At 35.5% G+C, this 18,587-nt stretch overlaps 3 protein-coding genes across 5 annotated transcripts; all 3 read right to left on the minus strand.

Moving 5' to 3' along the window:
• Positions 1 to 169: 169 nt before the first annotated feature.
• On the minus strand, positions 170 to 4,322 carry LOC149734237 (trafficking protein particle complex subunit 8-like). Its single transcript, XM_089881297.1, has one exon. The coding sequence runs from the start codon at positions 4,273 to 4,275 to the stop codon at positions 529 to 531; it is 3,747 nt and encodes a 1,248-aa protein (XP_089737423.1). The 5' UTR covers positions 4,276 to 4,322; the 3' UTR covers positions 170 to 528.
• Positions 4,323 to 5,397: 1,075 nt separating this feature from the next.
• Positions 5,398 to 8,164, minus strand: LOC149734238 (actin, muscle-like). Of its 2 annotated transcripts, none has more exons than XM_089881348.1 (6): positions 8,034 to 8,164; positions 7,659 to 7,800; positions 7,139 to 7,463; positions 6,549 to 6,710; positions 6,005 to 6,196; positions 5,398 to 5,757 (listed from the first exon to the last, which is right to left on the minus strand). In XM_089881348.1, the coding sequence occupies exons 2-6, from the start codon at positions 7,788 to 7,790 to the stop codon at positions 5,432 to 5,434; spliced, it is 1,137 nt and encodes a 378-aa protein (XP_089737474.1). In that variant the 5' UTR covers positions 7,791 to 7,800; positions 8,034 to 8,164; the 3' UTR covers positions 5,398 to 5,431. The 2 variants fall into 2 exon arrangements, with proteins under 2 accessions (XP_089737474.1, XP_089737476.1); XM_089881350.1 differs by having other exon boundaries at positions 7,659 to 7,796; positions 8,034 to 8,161.
• Positions 8,165 to 8,918: 754 nt separating this feature from the next.
• Positions 8,919 to 16,066, minus strand: LOC149734239 (E3 ubiquitin-protein ligase RNF10-like). Of its 2 annotated transcripts, none has more exons than XM_089881321.1 (13): positions 15,665 to 16,066; positions 15,118 to 15,290; positions 14,603 to 14,793; positions 14,293 to 14,383; positions 13,924 to 14,108; positions 13,292 to 13,457; positions 12,626 to 12,733; positions 12,307 to 12,385; positions 11,988 to 12,100; positions 11,457 to 11,591; positions 10,790 to 11,009; positions 10,384 to 10,631; positions 8,919 to 9,940 (listed from the first exon to the last, which is right to left on the minus strand). In XM_089881321.1, exons 1-13 carry the CDS (start codon positions 15,753 to 15,755, stop codon positions 9,659 to 9,661), a joined length of 2,082 nt encoding a protein of 693 aa, XP_089737447.1. In that variant the 5' UTR covers positions 15,756 to 16,066; the 3' UTR covers positions 8,919 to 9,658. The 2 variants fall into 2 exon arrangements, with proteins under 2 accessions (XP_089737447.1, XP_089737446.1); XM_089881320.1 differs by having other exon boundaries at positions 11,988 to 12,106.
• Positions 16,067 to 18,587: the final 2,521 nt, after the last annotated feature.

Genomic DNA, 18,587 nt, shown 5'->3' on the forward strand with positions numbered 1-18,587 from the left:
GGCACCTCTTATTTAACACTTTTACTGAAGTACATTTTATCTGTGCACATTTTTAACAACTTTTGCAGTTAATGCCATTTTCGGCATTTTCTCCTTTAATTAATAGGATCCATCTTGTTTTAAAAAAATTATTCCGTTTTGAAATTCTATATATAAAATACAAACTTGATTTTCTATGAGCAGTAAATTTTAACGATCACGATATATTTAGCAAACATTAGGAATTTGCATTAAGTATTTGGATTTGACAACAAATCAAGTACCAAAAAAACACATGAAAAATTTTAAATTTAAAGTAGATTCAACGCAAAAAAAACAATGTTTGAATATAAGTTGATAAATTTGCACAAATATAAAAATTAAAACCATAAAGCATTGCACAATCTGTATTCACAAGCCCCTACTATGTGTTAAGACGCTTTTGGAAATATCTATAAAGTTTCGAAACGTACAGTTTCTAAAAAAAATCACTTAGCCATTTTATAAAGAAATGGCTTCAAATTATAAAGTTGTTAATTTAGCAAATTTTTAAGAAGAACTGTTTTTATCTTGAATTGTGGCGTAACAAGGATACTGACAATTTTGTGGGAACATAGGGTTGCTGTTACCAAGGTGAACAGGGACAGCCCATACGCTGAAGGTATTTAAGTTAAAAATGCCAGAAACTGGGAAACATGCCGTCATGGAAATCGTGAGGGCAGATTTAGGGCTTAATGTAAACTGAGATAAAGCTTTGCCCACCCATAAAAATATAGGGCCCGTGGTAGATTGCGATTGATTTGAGTTTAGACCATCAACTGTTACGGAAAGGTCACAATTATAAAGGTTTTGGATTTGAATTGTAACTGGAAGATAGCACAAGAAAGACTTAGAAAAATCATGCGTTTGAATTGCTTTGAATTCAAGATCCCACCTCACCAGCTTATGTAAAGCTGCAAGTGATTCATTGTTTTCTAAAATCAAGTCAGAGTTTTCTGAAAGTCCGATTCTTGCTGCAGAGGTGGCATCGGTAGTGAGCTCGGACATATCAATGTAATGTTGCCCAGTACAGGTTTGGTTTGTATTTTGAACACTCCACTCCAGTGCTACTGTCAGTTTATTGTCTTCTTTGTGCTGTAAAATTTCTTGCTCTTTTGACACTAAAGTCCAAGAAACTTGAACTGGGCTTTGGACATCCATAAATTTTTGGTCTGTAAAATGAATCTCGCTTTTTTCACTTTCTGTAGATGGCGGTGTAAAGGAATTATCAATTGCTTGGAAGTAAAGCTTGACAGATTGCTGAAATTTGAGAAGTGGTATAGTTTTAGTGACTTGTTTAAGGCACCATTTATCCGAACCAGACATAATGCACTTAAAGGTGAAATCAGTTGAGTTTTCTTTGGATAAATTGCTAGAATTAACAGAAACCAGCGCGTTTGATTGACTATTATCCCACAAAACTACAGTGTTGACATCTATAGAAGGTGTGGTAGAAATCTGGTTAGAGTATTTTATCACTCTGTACAACATGTCTGAGTCTGCTTTCGTTGGCTCGTAGTAAAAAAGTAAGTTAACAGTTTGTTCTCCACTTTGGAGGGTGCCTTGAAACCATGCTGTTAGCTCGATCTGTTCACCTGCTTCAAGTTGCCTTTCAATTATACTTTGCACAAAAGCTACACCTTGTGTGGGACGTTGCTCATGTAAAAGAAAGTGCATTTTGCAAGATTGGAAATCCGTATTATGATTGGTAAACAGGCACTTGACTAAAGGATCACACGCCACTTTTACATTTTGCATGTTGGTTTGACCCACATTTTTCAAAGTGAGTTTTGTAGACTTGATTTCACCGTTGAGTAATTTCGTTGGAAATTCCTCGAAAATCATTTCTAGCTTGGGCATTGGAGCGCAGACTTTTATTTGTAAATTCTGCTTTTGCGGGGAAAACAGTTGCCGACCTTCTAACTCTGCACTTGACACATTAGTTTGCGGAACGCCACTAATTTCAGCAATGCCAAGTTTATATTCAATCCCTACAACACTTATGGTGCCAGTACAGTAGGTTTTAATAGGGAAGGAAACAATTTTTTGCGACTGCTTTGGTAAAATCACTTCTTCCAACGGCACAGCTGACCAGCCAACGTCAGCTTCTGGCAAAGATTCAATTGGCTCAAACTCAACAGATAGAGATGCATCTGTGATAGAGAGAGCAATTTTCAGTGGGTTTTCCATGCAGATATCAACCCACACAGTCTCATGCACCACACACTCAAATTTCCCATCTTGTTTACTAAACTGAGTACTTGCAGATTTAGCAACTGTTTTTACAGAAGATTCCAGAAACTCAAACTGCTTATTGTTTTCCACTGTGCATGGTGAATCACGCGCCACAGTTTGTTCAAGGTGAAGTTTCGGTAACACATGCTCTATAATAGCATTTGTTGTGTTTTTATATCTGCTCGACACATGCAAGTATTCATTCATGAAAAATGCTTGCTGGGATGGGTGTTGTTGCGAATCTTTAACAAGATGTTCAAATGAATAAGAAGCAATGTCCAACTGCTGGAGGTTAAACGACTGTCGCCCAATTGTAAAGTTGATATGATCTTCTGCCAGTCTCCAACCACTTCCTCTATAGACTTGCAAGGCTGAGTTATAACACAACAATGCACATTGCCTCTGTAGAGCTTTACCATACCTGTGGCCAGCTAAAACAATATGAAACGCAAACTTTCGGACAAGAGGCCTTTGTGTTCTAAGGAAGCACTGAGCAATTTGTTCGAGTAAAATAGCACTCTTAAGATCATCTGCCTCATTTACTAACTTAAGAAGTTGAGAGGCGGCTTCAGAATACATTCCCCGTTGCCGGAGACATTCTAAACTGACCAGAGCGCAACGAAGAGATAAATAATCGTTGCTGCATGTGACAGAGTAAGTATCAATTGCTGATTCCACATAATGGCTTGGGTAGGCTCTTTGAGACCTAGTCTGCATGAAATTAGAAAGAGCAGCCATTTCTGAAGCACCTGCTGCATGTAACCAAGCCTGGTCATTAGAGAAGTCTTTCTTAGCAGCATGATAGTGTTGGTAAGCATTCTCATACATCTGGCATAAGAAATAAAGGTCGGCAATCTTTCTGACTTGGAGCTCTGGCGATTCAGAACCTCCCATGCCATAACTCTTTAAAGCAGGAGCACTTACCGTCTTTCCACCACCGAAAAAAGTTTTTGTTGCACGAAACAAAGATCTATGAATGCCTTTCCTTGATGCTATTTGTTCACTAAAGTTTCGAATAGTTTTCTCCATATGTGGAATGAGGCCATGTGATGCAAAGTCGAACAAGAAATTCCTCAAATTATCATGATCTGCTAATGTTAAGCAACAGCCATACCCACTTTCCTGTGTTGGAACTGTGTGTTTCAAATCTTTCATCCATTTTTGGTCATCGGGGTGCACTACTGTTGATGTTTCAATGTTCAAGTCGTTTGGTGGTGATAGGTTTGGCCCAATATCAATTCCATTAGATGACGGATTCTGTTTTGATTTCCGGTTTAAAAACCTGCTCCAAGGATCTGGTATATTCTGATAATCAGTAGACACCTTTGAGTTTATTTTCAGCAAATAACAAGCGTTGTTCCCGTACATAGATTGCAAATCTGCCAGAACCTTTTTCGCTTTTTGCTCATCGGCTTGAGAGACATCATGGAGTAAGACGTAATATTTTAAGGTGTTTGGTGTCATCCATCTTAAGTTTGTCTCACCCTTAGCATTATGTTGCAAATGGTTTTGATGTTTGCTAAGGTTCGCAAATTCCTCAATAGGGTTTGGGTGTAAAGAAGAAACAACCAGCAAGCATGAGGTGCAGTAGCTGATAAACTCATGCTGCATTGGTGGAGCAGTCGACATTAACATTTCCCTGTATGCATCAAACCATGGACAAGCCACATTAATAGAGATTGAATAGTTGTTACATTGTATGTTCATAGTTTGGGAGCTTTCAGCTTCTGCTGTTGCGTCCGTTATGGCATCAGATAACATTTGTTTTACCATGTTTTCATCCGGTTGACTACTGCGTACATCACAAACTGTGATTCTTAAATCATGAATTGTGAAAACTTGATTCATGGGATCACGTACGTGAATTTCGTTGTTGATTGAGCAGAATGGTCGAATAAGCTCGGCAAAAGACAAATTGTTTCTCTTGCTGATGATCTCGGCATCTTGGCTGCATAACACGGCCACACGAGGACCGAATGTGCTTTTAATAAAACCATCAGTTGTGTGCAGACACTGCGACATGGTGGTCGCAAACAAACAAAACAAATCTAAGATAGAAATAAAAAGGTTATTTGATATGGCTATATAAATAATGGTAGTAACAAATCCTACGCCTTTGTTATTTGACCAATAAATCTGACTACTTTCAACTAACCCCCTAATAACCACTCACACTCACGACTCACGGCCTCAGCCGTAACTAATAATCCCTAAATAACACGCTCTAACACTTTCCATCGCCTTAATATGAAACGTATTAGAGGATTCTTCACTAGTGTCAAATATTAACTTTTTATATTTTCATTGCCTGTTTAGTTAAACTAACATAAATTGGATAAACACACCAAAAACCCTAAAAAACGGTGCTGTTTCTCACATTACTGCCCTGCATAATATAATTTTAAATAATCAATTAATGAACGTGAACTTTTCAACCTAAAGTTCCATTTACATTCTTGCCTGAGTTGTACCAAGATAATTGTAGTGCACAGTATGGAACGACTGTTTACTGTACCCAATCAGCGAGACCATTCTGTAGGCGTAAAAATCTCATCTACTTTTGGCATTGACAACATCGATTTAAACTGAAATCATAGTATACTAAGATAAAATATAAAACACTGGTAATATTTTTCTTTAAACAAGCACACTTTTTTAAATACAGTGTATATATCAGGACTCTATATAAAATCGACAGTCAAGAGTCCGGCGCCGTGGCGTAGTGGTTAGCGCGCCTGCCTGTAACCATTAGGTAATGGGTTCAAGGCTCGTCGCTGCTACCATTGTGGGCGTATGTGTCCTTGGGCAAGACACTTAGCGGCAATTGCTCCAACCCAGTGGTCACTAATGGGTTGTCCAAATTATCAGCCATACATAAAAAAATGAAAAAATTACCAAAAAAATAACCACCCACAAAGTAACATACATGGTAACTCGTAAGCTGGCACGAGGTGTTAAACCCGTGTGATAACGACTGTCGTTTTCCGGCCACGCGAGGATAAAGTAAGTTACATTCATTCACTCATTCATTCATTCAAGAGAACACAGAGCTTAAAATCGGGCACGTATCGCCTTTCTGCTTTCCTTTTCTTCTTTTCAGTCGAAACCGTCCTAGCTAGGTATAAAGCAAGGAACACTGTCGAATTTTGTGGTTGAGCAAAATTTATTCGTTTATAAATTAAAAACATTTTCGGTGGACAATAGATGGGCCGGCTTCGTCGTATTCTTGCTTGGTGATCCACATCTGTTGGAAGGTGGAGAGAGAAGCGAGGATGGATCCTCCGATCCAGACGGAGTATTTCCTCTCTGGAGGAGCAATGATCTTGATTTTCATGGTGCTGGGAGCGAGAGCAGTGATCTCCTTCTGCATTCGGTCAGCGATACCAGGGTACATGGTTGTACCTCCGGAGAGGACGTTGTTGGCGTAAAGATCCTTTCGGATGTCAATGTCGCACTTCATGATGGAGTTGTAAGTTGTCTCATGGATACCAGCAGATTCCATACCTGTGTATTGAGAATTTTGATCAATATTTTCATAGGACGGGAAAGATGGAACATGTTTTCACCCCTCTTTCTCGACCAACTTGGTAGTAAACAAAGAATATTTACAGATTTATATAACCGTAGACTCCAAAAAGCGTTGTTAATTGTTAAAAACAAAATCAAAATCGGAATATATGGGACGTTTTGTGCTACCGGTATTCTATCTTACCCTACGGTACTATATTTAAATGATTACTGAAGATCTTACCGATAAACGATGGTTGGAAAAGAGTCTCCGGGCATCGGAATCGTTCGTTTCCAATAGTAATAACTTGACCATCGGGAAGTTCGTAGCTTTTTTCCAAGGAAGTTGACGACGCAGCGGTCGCCATCTCTTGCTCAAAGTCAAGAGCGACATAGCAAAGTTTTTCTTTGATGTCTCGAACGATTTCTCGTTCAGCTGTTGTTCAAATTTGGTATGGATTAAATTGAACTTACACTTAATTTCTTTGTGAGGCAATGACAATCGTTATATTATATAACACGTTATGTTTTAGAGACCTATATAGTGTCCGCTTATAAGTTACTACGTATGTGATTTTATGAGTGATTTTTTAATTTTACATATCTAACAATTAAGACAACCCATAAGGCACCACTGGGGTGGCGAAATTACCATCAAGTGTCTACGCCAACATTGCTAGCAGAATTAAGCCTTGAACCTTTGAGACAAACTCTTAAGCACTATGCCATGGCCCCGGAAAATTGTTATACCAAGCAACTATATTCGCCTAAAATGTACAACTCTATACCTGTAGTGACAAATGAGTATCCTCTTTCTGTAAGAATCTTCATGAGGTAGTCGGTCAAATCTCGGCCAGCTAAATCCAACCTTGCGATTGCGTGAGGAAGTGCGTAACCCTCATAGATCGGAACGTTGTGGGAAACGCCATCACCAGAATCCATAACAATTCCTAAATAGAAATTTGATTGAAAATTCCATTAGGCGTATGTAACTGTAGGAAGGTGGTTTTTCTCTGCCTTTTTGTGTGACTGACAAACCATTACGGACCACTGGGTTATTGAGTTAAAGCAACGAGTATATAGCTTTTTTCCTAGTGTCTTGCTGGCCACGACGTTCACAATTTGATTTCGCACGGGTGGCGGGAAACGACAGTCGTTATAACACGGGTGTACTGTTAAATACAACTCGTGCTAGCTTAGGAGTTACCATGTATGTGTATGTAACTTTCTGAGTGTTTTATGGCTTACAATTTCGACAACCCATTAGTAACCACGGAGTTAGAGCAATTGCCGTTAAGTGTCTTGCCAAGAACACATGCGCCCACAATGATAGCAGAAAAGTTATATATACGACTAATACATACACACATATATATACCTGTAGTTCTACCAGATGCGTAGAGGGAGAGCACAGCTTGGATGGCGACATACATAGCAGGTACGTTAAAGGTTTCAAACATGATCTGGGTCATCTTTTCTCGGTTAGCCTTTGGGTTAAGTGGGGCTTCGGTTAGAAGAGTCGGGTGTTCTTCGGGAGCAACACGGAGCTCGTTGTAGAAAGTGTGATGCCAAATTTTTTCCATGTCGTCCCAGTTGGTGATGATACCGTGCTCGATTGGATATTTCAGGGTTAAGATACCTCGCTTGCTTTGTGCTTCGTCACCAACGTAGCTGTCTTTTTGTCCCATACCGACCATGACACCCTGAAAAGAAGCATTTTCGAATTGTTTTTTTGGTTTGTAGATTTAATAAATAAATGTAACTTGTTTTACTCTCGCATGGCCGGAAAACGACAGTCGTTATAACACGGTTGTTCTGTTTCATACACCTTGTGTCATCTTACAAGTTACTACGTATGTAACTTTGTGGGTGTTTTTTAAAATAACGCAACGTTTTACCTGATGACGGGGCCGACCAACGATTGAGGGGAAAACAGCTCTTGGTGCGTCATCACCAGCAAAGCCGGACTTTACCAAACCAGATCCATTATCGCACACAAGAGCGGTTTGGTCTTCTTCGGAATCAGACATAATGAACTAGCTGAAAGAAGTTTACGTTAGATTCTGACATCCATGTATATTAAATGAAATCGTCTATCCCCGGGTCCCGTGGTTATATACTACTGACATAATCTTTCAATGGCTCATCTGGTATGAAAAAGTGATGTGTATTTCCGACGTTTCATTTATCCATACACTGTTTTTTTTATACCAGATGAGACGTTGAAAGAATAATTACATCATGCCCGGTTGCAGAAGAAACAGAATACTTACAGTTAGTTTTTCTTGGTTGATGATGTAACTAAGACGAGTATACAGAACTGATATGATGTCAGTTTCAGATGGGCAGCTTTATAGGCCTTTGGCTAATAGAATCCCGCGAATCAGCTGCTGTTAAAACGGGGTGTGAACTTCTGTTTAAGGTGACAAGTTTTTGACGTGCAGCGCATGCCCAAATATGGATATTCTACGTCGTATGTCGTTCGGGTGAACTCCTAGAAAAAACGCATATGAAAATAATTGTTGATGTTCTGTTTGTAAAACTGTGTTCATTTTGTGTAGGGTTGTAGACTGATTAAAAACAGCGATGCTAAATATAGAAAATTATTTTCTTAAAGCTTAAAAATAATGAATCAATGTAGCTTATTTATCCTCGCTTGAGGGAGCAGCGACAGTCATTATAACATGGGTGTTCTGTTTCACATACCGTATGTAACTTTGTGGGTTGTTCTTGTTTTTTTCTTCATTTTTTGTTATAATACATTACCAAGTTAAACCTGATGAATAGATCTATGTTTGCTTAAACACCTATTTTCCAAACCAGAGAAAAATTAGGCAATAATAAGTGAAATAAAACCAATTATAGCCACCTAATATTGTTCTGCAAATTCTATTATTAAAAATTCTTGATGTCTAAAACATTGTTTCAATTTTAAATATATATAGTACTGTTGAAACGTAAGTTTTATATTTCGTATCTATGTGTCCCATTTTATCCCATCCTATTTAGCTACGTGGTATTAAAAAAAAGAATAGGCGAGCACGAGTGTAGACCGTAGCTCTGCAACGTCTGACGTTTCCCCCCACGCAATAACATTAATTTGAAATTTTTTCTATATTAATTTGAAATTCTTTCTAAACACCATTTAAGAAGCAATGTACATATTTCGGGCATTTTTATTTTTTACACGCCAAAATATTTACAAATAAGACAACAAATTACGCATTTATATCCTCCATTACCAAAACATACACCGTGCATGCAATGTGGCAGATTAGGAATTTAAATCTTTGCAATTTTAGAAACCGTTTACCAACACCAAAATGCTTACAACACAATACATTTTTTAAAAAATCAGAATTAAGCCACTCAAATAAGGAAAATTTAAAATTTGAACAAGCATTTCGCAGAAAATTTTGCAAAGGCTGTTATATTATGTACATACACATTGTAAAAAATGACGTTTTTGTTGTTTATTTTACACAAATGTGAGCATTTTTGAATTACAGCATAAATTATAAACAAGTAAATATTGCCAGTAAAGCAGATGGCAAATTCAATTCAATTTTGACCATTTTTTTTTCACAGAGTAAACTTGCACACTTAATTACTAAATTATTCAGTGTAAAATTTAATCTGAACTTTTTAATTTAAATTCTGTTTTACTGAAACTTTTCTGACTAGCTGTACTAAATAGAAGTTTTTTTAATTTAAAACTTTTTCTCCAAAGTTTATTTTATTATTTTTTCAACTTTATTAATTTAACTTCCCTTTACCGACAGGACTTTTTGAATTAAAGAAAAACATTTTTAGGTTTATTTTTAAAAATATTTTTATTTGTTTTTTAAGTTTATCAATTCAAATTCTTTTTTCTTTTATAATTTCTTAAACATTTTATTTACTGAAACTGCTGACTTGCTGTGCTAAACAGAAGAACTTTCTTTCCTTTGCTTTTTTTCTTCTTCTTTTTGCTTCCTTGCTCCGAAGATCCCGCATCCAGATTATCCAGAGCGGAGCAGAGAGCATCCCCGAAAGATGACTGGTAGGATGGAGGAGGGATGTAGTTGGGATCAGCATCAACCTCCATAAGAGGAGCTGATGATGATGATGTGGCCACTGGAGGGCAGGAGTAAGATGCGAGTCTTGGCCATGTTGGTTGATCGTTTGAGTGTCTCAACATCTAGTAAAAAAAAATAAACAAATAACATTTTCTTTTAAATAATTTTTAATTAAAAAAATTTTGTATAGTTAAAATAAATAGAAAAAAACTAAAATATGTTTTTTTGGTGAATAGAGAAATCAAATTCCCCCCAATAATTGGGAACATTTTTAAGAGGAAAATATCTAAATTTACATAAACCAAAGCATTGAAGAACACATAGTATTCTGTCCAACTCTAAAATTAAAGTTTACATTTACAGAAACATCAAAAGACAAATATATTGCAAAATTGAGGTGAAACTTATAACCAATTGAATAACGAGCCAACTACTAAATTCCAGGTCCCATTACTTGCCTCACTGTATGACCTCACCATATAGAATAGAATATATCTTAAAACCAATGACCATCTAATAATTTGACAAATATGACTAACAGATAATTTTCCTATTTTGAACTTACCTGAGCAAAAGATGGTCCAGCGGTTACATTCTCTTCACTTCCAACAGTTGATATTGGACTGGGAGTATCCCGGACCTCACAACACTCGTTAGATGATGCAGATGCGATGTAAGATGACAGGGAGCTATCAGGTGATCCGGGTGATGCAAGAAGAACAGAGAAAGATCCTCCAGAAGCAGGAGCAGGGTTGGAGACATGGACGTGCGGAAATTGCTTCTGACTTTCTAAACTGATGCGAGCAGCTGGGTCTAAAGAAAGTTGAAAAATTAGTGATTCTACTATAAGGTCATTGTTGAGGACCTGGGATTTAGGCACGTTTGGCCCACTATCCAAACAAGCAAACTTTAACAAGTAGACTTGTACATATATATATAAATATATATAATAAATTTTTGACATATCGTACATTTTCCTTGTTTCCGCATCTCTTCATTATGCGTCTTCCTTAAAATCCTTTTCTCGTCCCGAGCCTTTTTCTTCCTCTGTGCTGCTTTTCGCTCCAAACCCTCACGGAAAAAAGCCAGTGTTGCCGTGGAGACTAACGGAGGCCGAAGGTCAAGTTCGGCGATGTGGAACTCAAGTGAAAGGGGAAGATGGGACAGGTGACGATGTCGCTTTCTTGTTGACTGTGATGAATAAATGACTTATTAAGTCTTCGATTACGGTAACAAAGATCAAAAAATTACAATAATTTTAGAATTTTAGTTTTAGAAATTTAACCATCAAGATATGATTGGTAATGTAGTGTGGTCGTTGTAACACGGGTGCACTGTTTCCCACACGACACACCTCTACCAGCTTATGAGTTACCGGCATGTATGTAACTATGCGAGTGATTATTTTTTCTGTATGACTGGGAATTTAGACAACCCATAAGTTACCACTATTATCATGAAGTGTCAAGGACACATACGGCCACAAAGTAATAGCATTAACCCTAAAAAGGGTTTAAAGTTTTGTACTAACTATATATATATGACAACCAATGATACATAATAACATATATATATACAGCTGTTTTTACATAAACCAAATAACCTATTCACAGTATAAACAATATAAACCAATTAAACCTCATTCATTGTAAATCTTTCCAGTTCCAATATCTTGGCTGTAATTTCAGTCGGACAGTTTTCAAAACTACCATACTGGTGGCTGATACATTTTGCATTGATGGGGTGTAGATAAATGTGTTGACCATCATTCGACTAAAAAAATATTTAAAAAATAATTTTCTCACAGCTTTGCATATGATTTTGAAGTTAAAATCGACCTTTTTTCGTACATTTTTTAATTCAACCTTTTTTTTGCAGGTTTTTTGTAATATATTTGCTTAGTTTAACATATTTATTTCTTAAATAACAAAAAAATAAAAAAAAGACCTAAAAGAGTAAACAAGAGTTATATATGGGCTGAATTTTATTTAGTGTATAAGGTACATGAAAATGTGTTGCCCAAGGACACCTATGCTCACAACAGTAGCAGCGACGAGCCTTGAACCCATAACCTATGGGTTAAACTGTTAGAGGCATGCACGCTAACCATTGTACTATGACTTCATACTACAAAAAAAAAACAAAAATAAGATTTAATGCATACCCCACCTGGTAAAAGTAATAATTCTGCGCTTGTTGTTTCGCTTCAGTTTCAATATCAACATTTGATTCGTTGTTTTGGTTTAGGCTGTTGACTTCATTTGTTGTTGTTGATTGGTCATCTGTTTCTTCATATTATGGAAACAATTAAATAACCCCAATTTTGAAAATAAATATTTTTAGATATTAGAACAGAAAAGTAGGATAGTATTAATCTGTGTCAATGTACGTATGCTGGTAATTCAGTTTTAAAAGTTTAAAATATACCCAAAAAATACATACCAGAAATAATTTGTACTATACAGTATTATACATACATTGTACATACCAGAAATAGTTTGCTCTAAAAGCTTCAGCCTTTCCCTGCATAAATCCAATGCAAGTTGGATGAAACTTTTCTCTGTTTCCTGCATAACAAAAAAGGTTTTACTGAAAAAGTGTACAGTGTATATATATTTATTTAATTATTTATTAATATTTATATAAATTTTAATGATTACTAAATTAGTAATTTTTTAAAAATGACATTCATTATTTTTTAGCGTCGGTGTTATCTGCTTTTAGTGTGGCTGTATATACACATAAATAAAAACATAGGTTTTTTTATTATTAAAAAAATAAAGACATAGATGATTAATAATACTTACATCTGTTTCTGTAGCAAGTTTAAACTGTAGTTGTTCAATCTCAATCCTCACAATATTATCAGCAATATCATTAGCCGTGCCTACCAGGAACTTGTGGTTACGCTGTTCCTGTTTATACAAACTGCATGTTATGATGTGTAAGCTATCACTGCAGTATTGACAACTACATGAAATAATAAAACAATGCTTTAATGTGGACACAGGTGCCAAAATGAGTATGCACTTTGCAGAGCATAGGCGCCAATCCTGGGGTGACAGGGTACCCTAAAAACTCCAAATTTACCTAAAAACTACCCTAAAATTTACAGTAAAACCTGCCCCAACATTTCCACACTGCATTAATGAGTAAACATTTGAACCAATAGGTAAACTTGCCGACTGCATGCAATATTAAGGGCAAGCTGGCTTTAATATGGAATAAGTCGTGTTAAATGACTGCCATTGAATAAACAAGTGTCATTTTTTAACTTATTTATTCAATATATGTCTTGCAAATTGTTGCAACTATTAAGTTACCTATTGTTTGTGAAAATGTCTTACATATTTTGACTGTAATAAATTATAAAAAATAAAATCGATATATACTGTATTGTATTGTATATTATAGGTAAAAATAAAACCAATCAAAATTCGCGTAAAAATATCAGCTTAAATTTATCCACTTACCTGTATTGTGTTGATGGCACAATTTGTAAATTTATAATCCATTGGTTTTGAGTTGGTAACATCCTGACTAACAGGGATAGACACAGCAGAACCACGTGAGCGTTTCATCAGTTTCATTGTAATCACACTCTGGCTTTTGTGAGCAGCGTCCTTGTACACGGAAACGCTGATGGAACGGACAAGAGAGTTATTATAACATTATAGTAAGGCGGGGTAATATGGGATATTTTTCATTCTATTTTTTATTCTTTTGGTAGAAAACAAAAAACTGTATAACATTATAGTAAGGTGGGGTAAGATGGGACATGTTTTTATTCTCTTTTTTGTCTTATTAGGTAGTAAACGAAGAATATTTACAGAACTAATTAACCTTGTTCTTATGACTCTAAAAGAGTGTTGTTAATTGTTCAAAACATGATTAGAAATATGGGATTTAGATGCTAAGATTTTGGAAATTGTTTTTACTCTTTATATTTACAGAACTCATATTTTTGTTACTCAACTTATATGTCAAATATATTATGAAGTAATAAAAATCTTGTCTGCAAGCCCCAAAAACACTTCAATTATAAACAAACATATTTATTGTTCAAAACTTTAGACACGAACAAAAGTAAAAACATAAAACTTACCTTTTCAAATCATCTTTTTTGACAGACACATGACAGATTGGGCAAATCCTTGACATTTTGTTGTCTAGTGCTAAATAATGGAGGATGCACGGCCAGCAGTATATATGCCCACATTTAGTTACACAAGACACTTCTGGTTCATACAAGCATATTGGGCATGATGGGGTCTCTGAGCTCCACATATTCTGTAACATGTTGAACCATGTACATTATAAATTGTTTCGTTTTTAATATTAAAATTTTTCTGTTGCATTTTATTAGAATTTTTTTGGGTATTTCATTGGAAAAGAAAATATTTATAATATAGCAGAACCTTTTTATATTGGATTGCAAAATTACTTAGTATTTTATGTGAAAAAGTAAGCTTACCACTTTTTCTATGAGTTCCCATGACATAGGTAGGTCACTATCACCCAGATAAAAGCTGTAATCTTCACCTTCCTTTACAATAAACTGGCAGCTGGAGAATTAGTTTATTATAATGTATATAAATATTAACAACTGCAAAATCTCTTTGTAACACATTTGTATTTATGGTTTTGAATTTTTATCGATTTTAACAGTTTAAAATCCCTACTTTTTTACCAGAAGATTTAAGATTTTGATTAAAACATGATTTTTTGCCACATACATATAAAAAAGAAAATTTTTCCATCTAGTACTGACACACAACACATACTTGGCTTGTAGGTATTGTTCCTTGTTAAATGTTTCCTTATGCATCTGATGAGAGCGATAGTTTCTTCCACTTCCTCTCTCATCTTCCATGCTCTCATATGAGAAGTTTAGAAGATGGTTCAAATTCACTTTCTTCCCTTGTTTAATTTCCGTTGAAACAGGATTAAACTCATCTTGACGATTTTTTATCATCTGCAATTTTTGTTTGTATTTGTTGTAATTTGTAATTATATGCTTAATCTGCATAATACTGTGTAAGTTTGTAATTATTTTTGTAGAGTGATATATTATAGACAAGACTACTAATATGAATTCATCTAATTAATATGCATATAAACATGCAGCACCTTAGAGAATTAAACCAAAATAACAGTCTTGACCAGTGGCACATTAAAAAAGGGGGATTCAAACCTGAATTTTGTTTTAGTATATCTATATTATTTTATCATTTTGTTAAAAAAAATTACAGACTCAACAAATGCTACCCCGCTACCACATCTAAACCCCATTATTCACCTGATTTCTTCTCCCACCCCAATTTCCGGCACCACCCCTTGAATCTCGGGGTTTATACGAACGATTTCCATTATTATTAAACTTGGTGTTTGGCCGTGAACTAGCAGCGAAGTTTCCGCTTTCTTGACGTTGCTTGTTGTATGATTTACCAGAATAATTGGCTCGACTACGATCTGAATATGAATGAAGAGTTTTTATGGATGATCCACTTAACAGGCACTCAGTTTTTGAAGAAATAGGTATATGCATATTTTTATAATTAAAAACCTCAATTTCAAATTACTTTTTACGCTATGAGTTTGCTTGAACCGTTTTTTTGCAGACTTATATTGTAAAATATTTGTTTAACAAGGTTTAAGAACAGAATAGGTAAACTGTACAATAAGTTACAATAAACAGATAAAATGACAAATTGGATATAAAACTTCTAAAAAAATTGATTAAACTCAAGAAAATAAATATGCTAATACTTAATACTATGATATTCATATTAGACTTAGCTGAAAATTTAATCCGACAGTTTGTTACACATTCACATACGACATACCTTCTTTTTTTATGCAAACTGTCTCAGAACTGGGACATTTGGAGGGAGGGACGGAGCTGTTTCTGGTTGACATTGTTGGAGACACGGACATAAAAGTTTGACGAGTATTTGGCCTCTCGGACCCGGTGGTTTATTTGAACAACAGATAGATTCATCTTGGTAAAGAAAATTAGAAAGCCATACTTGTACACAAAAGAATAAAAAAAATAATTTTTCTTGATGTGTTTTCAAATTTTTGGGAAAGGTTTTCAACTTGCTGAAGAGATTGAAAACGAAGGATTTTTTCCTTCGAGGTTTTTTACACTCCTTGGAATAGGAGGGCCAAAGGCAATTGTTGTAAGCACTATTCTGTGATGGAGAAACCAAGGTTCCACCACCTATACGAAAAACAAATATGTTAAATGAAGTTAAAAATATTTAAACATATTTACATATATATATGTCAAGTGGTACGTTGCTGTATCTATACACGTGGGCATTCGCGTAACGCATACGAAATCACATGCAAAGTTTAATGTGTAAATAAATTACATGTTCAATATATTATAGAGTGAAAACTTTTTGAATAAACATAATAATCGATTTTAAAACCACAAAACTAATCGACAGTTTTTACTAATTTTAGAATTCTAAATCTTTACGATTCTGGTTAATCTGGTTTTGGTCGCTTGGTGACGCTGGTACTCGCATTACGTCACATAAGAAGGGGTGCAGCATAATATTTACTGAGTCACATATACTGCACTAAGAAACTATCTCTTAAAGAGAATGAATGAAGAAAAAAAGAAAATAATTTTAAATATTTCTAAAGTGATGAATTAATGATAATGAGTCTGTAAAAAGAGAATGTGAAAAAATGTAAATAAATAATTTAATGTGGTCTATAAATTAATTAAGAACTAATCTAAATAACTAAAACCTAACATGAGACAAACAGCATGCAAGTGCAATTATACAGGGGGTTTTATGTTTGCAGCTGTTTTAGCACTAGCATGCGACAGTAGTTCAGAATGCATCATTATCCAAATTGTATGTCAGGTTAGCTTATTTACAACTCTCCATAAGCCTACAATAAGTTAAAAGTACGTACCGAATTAGCTATGGTTAGTGATAGATAATTGTAATTTGTATGTAATATTGTAAGCTACAGCGTCACTCTGAATTCTCTTTAAGTGAACCGTTGCGGATGCTGCCGCGCGTTTTACATCCCACGTTAATTGCAATTTACATTCCAATGGGTTTTCTCGTGTTTCGTCTGGCCATGCGTTCGTCATTTAAGTTTATTTCAGTGTTAGCAGTATAGCGGTAAGGTTACTATACTTTGGTTGTTATTAGTTGTTAGTCGTTTTAAGTTATAATCTAACCGTTTTTATTTTCTGCCTAAATAGAGTGTCAACTGTGTGGGTTCAGTATTTAAAAAACTGCTGCTTCAAAATAAGTATTCTGTTCGCGTGTTAAATGTTCGAGCTCCTGCGGTGCCATAATTTATGTTCGCATTACAGCTGCTTTCTAGAGTGCGTATACTGAAAGAAGTGTTTTTTTTTGGCTTGTTGTTTTAAATTGAGGTTTTGGCTTGACGTGACTGCCTGTCGATTAAAAATATAGTGCCTAATCCCAGTGTTAAATAAGAAGTTAAAAATGTCTGGCAGAAGTCACTAAATTGTGTCGCACGAAAAAAAAAACGAAAAAACAAAAAAAAACGTTGATTAATTTACTAAACGGTCTAGCTGCACTGAATAAATGAATGCAACTTTTTATCCTCGTGGCGCAGACATAACAGTTGTTGTATCGCCTGACAGCGTCGAAATTCAGGATGTCGAATAAATCAATTGTCACATGCTGCTGTGTGGCAAAAAAACACCATTCGCACATAATATCAAAAAATTCCTGATTGTGTTTGGATAACCAACAAAATGTTCTCTGTTTTCTATTAATGGGACGTAAACATAGTATAGAATAGAAAGGTGTCTCATCTCCCCCACCCTACTATAAAAAAGACCTCGTCCCCTATTTCTTAAAATGTTAATCGTAAAGAATGTAAAATTGTTACCACGTAGGGAAATTTCAATTTCATACCAGTTGCACACACGGGTTTTACATCGGAATCGCCCACGCATACAGTAGAGTAGGAGCATGTCTCTCTCTTTTAACTATGCCCTTTACTTAAACCATTTCCTTTACTGTAAACCTAAGGGCCCTTGTTTGCATGACTGGCTTTAAGAAATATGTAGTTGCCCTGTGGCGTCCTTTAGGACGCACCGCCCAGAAAGAAGCGCACCAGTTTGGTCACGGGTTTAGTCCGTCCAGTTTTAGGAGAGACAGTGGTTTGATGTTGTATTGTAAATGTTGGGACTAACTTTCAAAATAAAGTTGTTTGTTTAGCAGAAGACCTTAAGCCAGTGGTAAATGTATAATAATGTTAATTTTATTTGCCTCTTGGATTTCGGTAGCAATAATTTAGAAATATTTTATAAGAAACCAGGATATAGCGCCAAAACAACAGTTGTTAAAAGACACTTTCCTGGAAAACAGATTTATATTTAATTGGAAGAGAATAAGGTGGTCGCTACACCTAGCAGACAAACGAGTCATTTAGGTTTAAATATTAGCGAAACTTCTATTGGAAACAATAATGTGCGTAAATGTAAACAGCAAAAGTACAGGATACCACATTTGTAGTGCGGTGTGCCGAAAGCGTGTTTGTTATGCGACATCCTACAAATACAGAAACGAAGAACGGAAAGTTTCAGTGTGAGACCGTGGTGTTACACAGTGTTGCGTCAGTACCGTAGTGTTACACAACATCAGTAGCAGGAAATGCTGTTTTATTAGGCATTATTTTATTACGCTATTGTGTGGCTTATAAAACCCCATTATACTACGCTAGTAACTCCGGAAAGTTTCAGTGTGAGACCGTAGTGTT

This window comes from Ciona robusta, chromosome 7, assembly GCF_009617815.1.
Source record: "Ciona robusta chromosome 7, ASM961781v2".
Classification (NCBI taxonomy): Eukaryota; Metazoa; Chordata; class Ascidiacea; order Phlebobranchia; family Cionidae; genus Ciona; species Ciona robusta.

Excerpts from the sequence above, each read along its gene's own strand:
- LOC149734238 (XM_089881348.1), bottom strand. The coding sequence starts at position 7,790 with ATGTCTGATTCCGAAGAAGACCAAACCGCTCTTGTGTGCGATAATGGA. Across the intron at positions 6,197-6,548 it reads ATACTCATTTGTCACTACAG|CTGAACGAGAAATCGTTCGA; the intron begins GTATAGAGTTGT and ends TTTGAACAACAG. Across the intron at positions 5,758-6,004 it reads TTTCCAACCATCGTTTATCG|GTATGGAATCTGCTGGTATC; the intron begins GTAAGATCTTCA and ends CTCAATACACAG.
- LOC149734239 (XM_089881320.1), bottom strand. The coding sequence starts at position 15,755 with ATGTCCGTGTCTCCAACAATGTCAACCAGAAACAGCTCCGTCCCTCCC. Across the intron at positions 15,291-15,664 it reads AGTTTGCATAAAAAAAGAAG|ATCGTAGTCGAGCCAATTAT; the intron begins GTATGTCGTATG and ends ATTCATATTCAG. Across the intron at positions 14,384-14,602 it reads GAACAATACCTACAAGCCAA|CTGCCAGTTTATTGTAAAGG; the intron begins GTATGTGTTGTG and ends CTAATTCTCCAG.
- LOC149734237 (XM_089881297.1), bottom strand. The coding sequence starts at position 4,275 with ATGTCGCAGTGTCTGCACACAACTGATGGTTTTATTAAAAGCACATTC.